Here is a 9851-nt window from a genome sequence, read left to right as displayed (position 1 = left end):
CTGAGGAGTGCTCTGAGGAAGAGGCAAAAGGCGATTGTCTGGAGTCTCCATAGCTCAGAAAGGGGTCTTTAAACTGCCGTGAGGCAGCATAGCCAGCAAGCCACTGGGAGTAAACATTCTCACTGTTGGGGATGGCCATTGTAGGAAGATCAAAGTCCTTCTCCATTTTGATACGTTTAGAGAACGGGCTCAGGGAGCTGGGGCTTTCCAATAGCAGTTTCTTAGAGAGGCCCCCCGAAGCCGACTCCCCTGGAGAGGAGCCCCTCCCATTGATGGCTGCTATGGAACCATCATCTATCCTGTCAGATTCCATGGCGACAGAGTCACCATCACACAGGTCCCTCTGTGCCTCGGCTTCTGAAGAAAGCGCACCGCGCTTGTGCTGATGGAAGGCCTCACTGTAGTGTTGCATGCTCGCTGCCAGGCCCATGCCCTGCATGACCTCCGGCAGCGAACGTGGGAGACCTTCCTCATCGCCACTTCCACCGTGACGCCCTCCACTATTTTCATGGTGACGAGCTGCCTCGAGACTGAGACCAAAGTGATAGTCATTTCTTCCCACTTCGTTCTCCATGAGCTCCTCCTCTTCCTCCTCCTCTTCCTCTTCCTCCTCCTCTTCTTCCTCCTCCTCTTCCTCATCGCCATTCTCTGGGATCATGCAGCCATGGTCATTTTCACTTTTAAATTTGGCCACCACAGACTTAAGGGCACGGCTGGCACTAGCCATAAGATCACTGGTGCCTGGCTCTGGAGAACTGGCAGTTGAGAGGCCATCGTCGGATTTGACAGTCATTGGTGAAGATTTGTGCATGTGCGTCTTCATGTGGCGTTTTAGCTTACTGGCCTGTGTGCAGGCATGGTCACACAAGTGGCACTTGTAGGGCTTTTCTCCTGTATGGCTCCGCCGGTGAACAATCAGGTTGCTCTGAAACTTGAAAGTTTTGCCACAGAACTCACAAGACTTGGCTTTAAGGGAGGGTTGCTGCTGCTGTTGGCCAGGAGTCGACTGGTTTCCCACTGGAGACTGCAGACTGGGATGAGGTGGCGTAGGCAGAAAGGGAGGCTTCCCACCCGACTGGAATGGTTGCAGTAGCCTTTGCATAGGGCTAGGCCGGCTTGGCGACAGTGGGGGTGTAGAGCCTGAGGTGTTTCCAGCCAGCTCCCGCAACCTCCTTGAAAAATCCATGACTGGCGGATCCATTGGCATGGGGTTAAGCCGCAGCACCCTATCAAAGGCACTCGGGTGATGTGTCGCAAGCGCCATGTCCTCCGCGCTTAAGTGCTCCATGCGGTGGGGGTCTAAGTGATGCCGAGGAGGGGGGCTAAAGAGAGGAGGAGTTGGTGGGAAGCGGCCCTCCCGCATGCTGGGTGCATCTCGGGAGGAGACAGAGCCAGGTATCCGCAACAGATTAAATGGGCTACTGTCTGCAAGGTGGATCCCATGAAGGGGTGGCTGAGTGGAGCAGTCAGCACCCAGTCCTGACGGGATGCTGACACGAGGAGTGAGAGGGCTTCCATGCTCACTTTCCAAGTAAATCCTGAAACCATGAGTGTTCTGAGCATGCTGGAGGAGAAACCAAGCGCTGGTGAATGGCTGTTTACAAGTTGTGCAAGTATAGCTGCTGGGCTCATCTTTGCCTACAAAAAAAGAAAAAAAGGCTCAGTTCAGTATCTTGACTTCACATGCATCTAAGCGCCCCTGACTCAGCTAACTGCATATAATCTAGCAATCTAGTAACAATCCCTTTTGTGCAATATTTATTAAAATCACACTGAAAAGCAAAGGCTTAGAACAGAACACTAAACTAAACTTAAACTCAGTCACTAACAGTATTTTAAGACAAAATTTTAAACAAAGAGCAACAAATTACAGTATATCCAAAATGTCATTACCCCTTTCTACAAATCTCTTAATTGCTTAAAATGTTTTATTACAGTTGGAGGACATTTCCGTATGTGGGCTTGAGCATGTTTTTGTGCTGGAGTCTCTAAAAGGGCTTGTGTGAGTGAATGGGTGTTTCTTACAATGAAGAGAAAACCCCATTCTCACTGTCATCCTGTAATGGACCAAACACATTAAAAATGGATGAGTACAACCTTGACCATAGAAAGTAGCATGACTTAAAAAATAATTCTTCAAAGTGGACTATCAGGGTTAATACTAAAATAATAAGTTGTAAAAGTGTTTTGATGACAGCAAATAGAGCACTGCTGCCTCACAGTTAGGAGACCCAGGTTCGCTTCCGGGGTCCTCCCTGTGTGGAGTTTGCATGTTCTCCACGTGTCTGTGTGGGTTTCCTCCGGGTGCTCCGGTTTCCTCCCACAGTTCAAAGACATGCAAGTTAGGTGCATTGTCCCTAAGTGTGTGCTTGGTGTGTGGGTGTGTGTGTGTGCCCTGCGGTGGGCTGGCGCCCTGCCTGGGGTTTGTTTCCTGCCTTGCGCCCTGTGTTGGCTGGGATTGGCTCCAGCGAACCCCCGTGACCCTGTAGTTAGGATATAGTGGGTTGGATAATGGATGGATGGATGGATACATATATATATATATATATATATATATATATATATATATATATATATATATATATATATACAGTAATCCCTCCTCCATCATGGGGGTTGCGTTCCAGAGCCACCCGCGAAATAAGAAAATCCGCGAAGTAGAAACCATATGTTTATATGGTTATTTTTATATTGTCATGCTTGGGTCACAGATTTGCGCAGAAACACAGGAGGTTGTAGAGAGACAGGAACGTTATTCAAACACTGAAAACAAACATTTGTCTCTTTTTCAAAAGTTTAAACTGTGCTCCATGACAAGACAGAGATGACAGTTCTGTCTCACAATTAAAAGAATGCAAACATATCTTCCTCTTCAAAGGAGTGCGTGTCAGGAGCACAGAATGTCACATAGATAGAGAAAACAATCTCTAGCAAACAAATCAATAGGGCTGTTTGGCTTTTAAGTATGCGAAGCACCGCGGCACAAAGCTGTTGAAGGCGGCAGCTCATACCCCCTCCGTCAGGAGCAGACAAAGAGAGAGAGAGAGAGATAGAGAGAGACAGAGTTTGTTTTTCAGTCAAAAATCAATACGTGCCCTTCGAGCTTTTAAGTATGCGAAGCTCCGTGCAGCATGTCGTTTCAGGAAGCAGCTGCACAAAAGATAGCAACGTGAAGATAATCTTTCAGCATTTTTAGACGAGCGTCCGTATCGTCTAGGTGTGCGAACAGCCCCCCTGCTCAAACCCCATAAGTCAGGATCAGAGAAAGTCAGCGCAAGAGAGAGAGAAAAGTAAGCAATCTAGCTTCTCAGCCATCTGCCAATAGCGTCCCTTGTATGAAATCAACTGGGCAAACCAACTGAGGAAGCATGTACCAGAAATTAAAAGACCCATTGTCCGCAGAAATCCGCGAACCAGCAAAAAAACCGCGATATATATTTAAATATGCTTACATATAAAATCCGAGATGGAGTGAAGCCGCAAAAGGCGAAGCGTGATATAGCGAGGGATCACTATATATATATATATAAAACTATATATATACTGTATATATATATATATATATATATATACTGTATATATATATATATATATATATATATATATACTGTATATATATATATATATATATATATATATATATATATATATATATATATATTCTAGCAGACGGCCAGGGTACATGACTGGCCAGGATGCCCCTTCGTTATATGCTCAGGGGGAGCAGCCATGGACTGTGCAATACCTCCCCGTGGATGCTAGATGACCGCCCCCCCTGGGTTGGAGCGGTGCCTCGTTTTCCATGGGAATTGGAGTTGGGTGCAGCCCTGTTGGGTCCCGCAGGCGCAGTCAGGGGGTGCTGCAGCTGGAACTCCTGAGCCCTGAGCCACACCCGGAAGTGCAGCCGGAACTCGGCAATCAAGCACCTGGGGCACTTCTGGGTGAACTATAAAAGGGGACAGCAGCCACCACTCCGGGAGCCAGAATCAGGAGGAGGAGGACGAGGTTGCCTGGGAGGAGTGGTGGAGGAAGAGAAGAGTGCTTTGTTGTGTGTTTAATTTGGTGTTTGTGCACTTGGGAAGTGTTGTGCCTGTGGGGATTACGGGGAAGACGTGCCCCACAGGTGAAGAAAAATAAGTTTATTTATTTTACACGTGCCTTTGTGTCCATCTGTGTCGGGTCAGGTGTCTATATAGCGCCTTAGTTACAATATATATGAAATGAGTTCACCTGACAATAAAGTTGAAGTCAACACTGTAAGACAGCCTAATAGATCACATTATTCATTAATCTATGCAGTCATGTATGTTCAGCAGTGTGTTTTGTGTTTGCTTGATTTGCTGATGGGACACATGGTTAATAATTAACTTGTCCTTATAACATACTAGCTGTCCTCTGCGGCACCACCCACATAATAGTGAAACAGGATAAACTTTACAAATCATTAAAAAATATAAAAAATGTAATTCTGGGCAAGCGGAAGGTAGGTACACTCCAACGTCAAACATTGGCATTGTATCTGATTGTCTTCAGTTCTGACGGGAGAGTGTCCCCTGCGTGGGGAGAAAAGCACGTGGTCATCATATGTCTGTCAATCACCAGGGCCCCGCTCATTTCCCCCTCCCCAAATGAACTAGTGAAAAGTGGACAGACACACAGACAGAGGTTGGATTTTAAATATATATACAGAGATGTGAAATAAACCAAACAATATATTTAATAAACAATAAAGTGCATAAATGTAACATAACACTTTCAAGCTATTTCAGTGGCCCAAAGAGCCAAAGTCTAAAACCCAGCAGCATCTGACACAAGGCAACAGTCCACTGTAAAGCACACTTACACACATTCGTACAGGACCAAAGACAATTTTCAGTTGTCAATTAACCTAACCAGCTGATATTTGGGAATGTGGGATGGACAACTGGAATACGAACAATAAAATTCATGCAGTCATTGGGTGAATGTACACACAGAAGACATCTGAGGAGAACTAAAGTGTGAGGAAATGGTCAGAAAATCCCAGCAAAGAGAAAAGACCCAGTGTTAAATGAAGCAGTCACAGTGTGCTTTGTCCAAGCCTACATTCCATACAAAAAGAATATTTACAATGACTGAATATTCTAAAGTTATTTAAAGTATATCCTTATAGTATGGACATTTATTTAAAATGGGTTCTTATTCCCAGAAGGTAACTTACTGCAGAACTGTATAATAAGTTTACTTTTTCCTGAATGTCTATTTCAGCAGATCTTAAATGTATGCAATACATCTATGAGGCAGTATGAATTTGTGGCTGCTACCCTTCAACAACAATCTGCCAAATATGTTTGTTTCTGTAGACAGTGTGTCCCACACCCAAGAGAAAAGGGTACCTCACACTACACCCCTGACCGAGTCAGTCACATAACCTGACAGTGCACTAACTGTAGAAATGCATAAACAATTATTCTACTCTATGTGTTAGGCATCTTGAGATGGTAAGAGCCACTATACAAAAATGTATTTCTCTTTTACACTTTTTTTTATAAAACAGATGTATTTCTCCTTTGTACATTTTTGTCCACTGCTGATGTTGTGTTGGTCTTCAGAAATTTACACAGTTTTTTAAGTTTGCAATTTCTCCTTTTTGTTTGTTAGTCAAAAAACTAAATGAAAGTAAGAATTTCAAAAGCACATGTAAACAAGAAGTATTTTTCTTATAGATCAATAAATGAGAAAGTCAAAAGATATGTATAAGTAAAATCTTTTTAAAATCTTTTGAAAATTAGCAAAAAACTATACAAAGAATATTGTTACACTAAACAAATAATGCTCAAGTGTGCAGGCAAAGCAGCATTTAAAATAATAATTGACTTTCAAAGACATTTTCCGTCTGACCTGTAATTTGCTTCACAATGCATTTGCAATCTCATTAAATGTACCCAGATCTTCCACAAACTCATTTACAAGATTAGATAATAAAGCTATCGAGAAATTAAGCTTTTTAACATTAAACAAATGAGAGAAAAATAAACAGCACTGTAAATGAAACAGAGTTCATCATGGGTTATTTTTTTATTTATTACTTTTTCCTTTGGAAGAATTTATTACTTTTTCCTTTTGAAGAATTGCACATATTCATATTATGCTTTTTATTCTTAAGTGAAAATGACACTGTTTATTTTGTCTCCAGAGCCTCTGTGTGGTGAAATATACAGGATGCAATGCAAGCAGAGCAGTTGCCACTTCAAAAAGATAATTTAAGTATGAGCTGTTTGTCAGCAGTTTGGATAATACTTACAGTATATATATATATATATATATATATATATATATATATATATATATATATATATATATATATATTATTATATATATATATATATATATATATATATATATATATATATATATATATATATATATATATATATATATATATATATTATTTATAAATACTACTCATCAAAAACTACATTTTATTATCCTTAACATGACCTGCACGCTGGTGAACTTAGATTCAAGAATTTTTGCTAATTCATACAGAAAAACATCATTCCACAATTCAAAGTATCTATCTATCTATCTATCTATCTATCTATCTATCTATCTATCTATCTATCTATCTATCTATCTATCTATCTATCTATCTATCTATCTATCTATCTATCTACCTATCTATCTATCTATCTATCTATCTATCTATCTATCTATCTATCTATCTATCTATCTATCTATCTAAACTTAACATAAAAGATTTAATATCATTTGGTTAAGAATGTTTCATTTTTAAAGAAATATGTGCTTAAATGTAAGCCTAAGTTGTTCGCTCATAAACTGCTATATACAGGTCAATAAAAATTAAATATAAATCTCAGTTTCAGTTATATAGATTTGCAACTCTTACCGAACACATGCACACATGCCACAGTTCAAATGCAAGCTCAGTAAAAATTAACACTTCTTTATGAACCTATGCATTCAAGAGAGATTTTAAATCATACTGGCAAGCTAGGGTCCTGAAATTCAAATCAAGCCCAGCCTGCCTCGAATGAACCCAACAACAGCTCTTAATGTGTAAGATCAGACAAGCCCTTATTTGATGGATGGGTTCAAATTGGACACTAACAGAAAATATAAACAAATACTGTATTGTATATTTTACAACCAGTACATGTGTACTTGAAAAATAGCATGTTGTTCTTTGCACAGCTAATGACCCTGTTGGAGGTTGCTTCCTGTTTGAGGTGAGAACGTGGGATCTTGACCTCCTTGTCCAGTCCAGTCTCTGTTAGCTGTTCTAGCTTTTGACACTGGGTTCTCTCTTGTAACGGCCTCTCTTCTATAGTACATGGGGCAAAAATAAAGACAGCAGTAAATGCTTCAGTAAACTATTGCAGCTTTAAAACTCTGAATACACTTTCAAATGTGCTTTCTCTTCCACCTTTTATTGATGAAAAAGTTTGAGATGTTTAACATCCCATTTAATAATGTGCTGTTTAGGATTAAAGGTTTACAACATCAAAGATCTAGATATTTGTCAGTAATACGTTCGAGTTTAAAATACATTTATTGTCATACTCCTCTCCTGCAATATAAGTGGGACTCCTCCATTCTGTTCATTAAATCATTGATACTAATACATGAATCCAGAATGCTACTGCTGTGACCTATTTTTCTGGTTTTAAATATTTTATTTGCATCTAAAGGAAAATTAAGACTTGCTCAATAAAAATAGAATTATTGAAAAAAAAAACCTCCTCAAACACACAAAAGAACCACTGGCTTTGATAAAGATAAATGATATTATGCCGTGAAAAACAATGGTCTTGTATGAGGGAGTAAGGTAGATCAGATTGTGGTCTGACTTGCCTAGTCACACCACAGGTTTACAATTAAAGGCATTTGATATTAAAATAAGAGCATTCAGAATGCAACTAAATTGAACTATTTTACGAGGTATGTTCTCAGAAGTATTTAATTGATTAGGCTATGTTCACTGTCCAAACGTTCAATCAAATTTTCCAAATGTGCTGTTGTAGAGGTAGACCTCCTTACTAATTGATCAATAATTTGATACCTCTCCTGAAAAAACTTAGGCAAGAGTACTATCTCCTTATTCACTGTAATCCATGTAATAATAGCTTGAACAATAATTTATTATGTTTTAATATGCCACGCTGTCAACAACTGACCCAGTATATCAAGTTACCATTTCTCAATCACTCGTGGTAGAAGTCTGGGAGCACGGTAACTTTATAACCGGTCTTATTATCACTACAAAAGCCTTTCTTTGGGGAAGCTGCATCTGTTGCTGGCTCATAACATCTGTCCATGATGTGAGCCGTGCCTGTCTTGTTTGTTTGGCTGTTTGTCTCATCACAAGATGCACACTCATTGGAAAGAGCATCATGAAAGTCTTAAATGTATTGGCTCTTCTGGAAATGGCTCTAGCATGATGCCTGCTAAAGCCTAATAATTACCAAACTGTTAATTATAATAATCTAAATACTACACTTCAGTACTTTAACCTAGTCTACTTATTAACTTCATCATTTGCCCTAGTCGGTTTATTACAAGGCCACTTCTAGGTCTTGTAAACAGTTACCTGCAGTAAAGGTTTCATCAGGTTCCCTTTGAGTTGTACGTGTTGCTTGCCTTACAAGGAATGAGGAGTCACATGCCCTTAAGTACTTTCACCCTGCAGAAATGATCCTCTTATACTGGGACGTGTTTGAAAATAAAACTAACACAGAAATTTAAACATCTTGTGATGGTTAATTGCTAATCATGCAATTTCATTCCAATTCAATTCATTGTTCCGAGAGGGACATTTAGTTTGTTAGCAGGTTTTCACAGACAGACCAAGACATCACATTAAAACACAGCAATTAAGAATCATCAAACGTACTAATATAAAAAATATAGCAATGAACAATTATGGCACAGCACCCCATTATAATAATTCTTTTCATTTATATAGCACTTTTCTCACTACTCAAAGCGCTCAGTAATTGCAGGTTAAGGGCCTTGCTCAAGGGCCCAACAGGGCAGAGTCCCTATTGGCATTTACTGGATTTGAACCGGCAACCTTCCGATTGCCAGTGCAGATCCCTAGCCTCAGAGCCACCACTCCACCATTATATCTGTTACATACAAAAATTATACTAATATCAGGACTCACCTAACAATTGGAAACAAAAACGTCTTATCAGATGTTAGTAGTAGTACAAGATTATTTTTGTTCCTATATATTTTGAGTTAAAGTATACTGATAGATATTAATTTTATCAGAGTAATACATACTATACACACAGTATGGTACTAATTAAGCCTTTAAAGTGTACTGTATTAAAACATTTTTCATTCAGTAAGCTAGAGTGATTCAAGAATGGCAAGAATTAGGAAGAAAATTAAAAAGCCTGGGGTTTTTTGATATGATAAATATAAGAAGAAAAACAATATCTGATTTTAAGACAATCACCACCAGTGTTCTTGTTCACAAAATGCTTTCTATTTAGTTTGATACTGATATATAATAAGAAAATGCAATATATGTAAGTATTCAAGGAAACAATTTGAATCAGAAATAAAAAAAAACACTTTGTGCTCCAGCCCAAGCCATCAAACACACCACTTCTTCAAGAGTAGAAATGTTTGCATTTTTAACACATGTATGTGAAACAGTCTGTGTGAAGAGGTGCTCACATGACACATGAAAATCCATATATGGAGATATTGGGGTTTATTTTGCTCAGACAGGCTCTGGTACTCTTTGACTCTGCACTGAAATGGAGACAGTTAAGAGAGCTGACGCAGAAAACCCAAACCTAACATCTAGTGATTGGAAATATGGGGCCTGAGTAATG

The 9851-nt window shown here is 39.5% G+C and overlaps 1 protein-coding gene across 3 annotated transcripts in view; it reads right to left on the bottom strand.

The window, feature by feature from the left end:
* The window catches only part of bcl11aa (BCL11 transcription factor A a), a 122847-nt gene that overhangs the window by 2379 nt on the left and 110617 nt on the right, over positions 1-9851 (bottom strand). For all 3 annotated transcript variants that reach the window (XM_028820909.2, XM_051919325.1, XM_051919326.1), the window contains exon 3: positions 1-1638. This exon is cut by the window's left edge and continues 2379 nt beyond it. In XM_028820909.2, the coding sequence (XP_028676742.1) occupies positions 1-1638 (1638 nt within the window). The remainder of the gene's footprint in view (positions 1639-9851) is intronic.

This window comes from Erpetoichthys calabaricus, chromosome 15 (genome assembly GCF_900747795.2).
Source record: "Erpetoichthys calabaricus chromosome 15, fErpCal1.3, whole genome shotgun sequence".
In the NCBI taxonomy this organism is placed as follows: Eukaryota; Metazoa; Chordata; class Cladistia; order Polypteriformes; family Polypteridae; genus Erpetoichthys; species Erpetoichthys calabaricus.
Note: the sequence above shows the minus strand (reverse complement) of the source record. Positions and strands in the feature narration are given on the sequence as shown.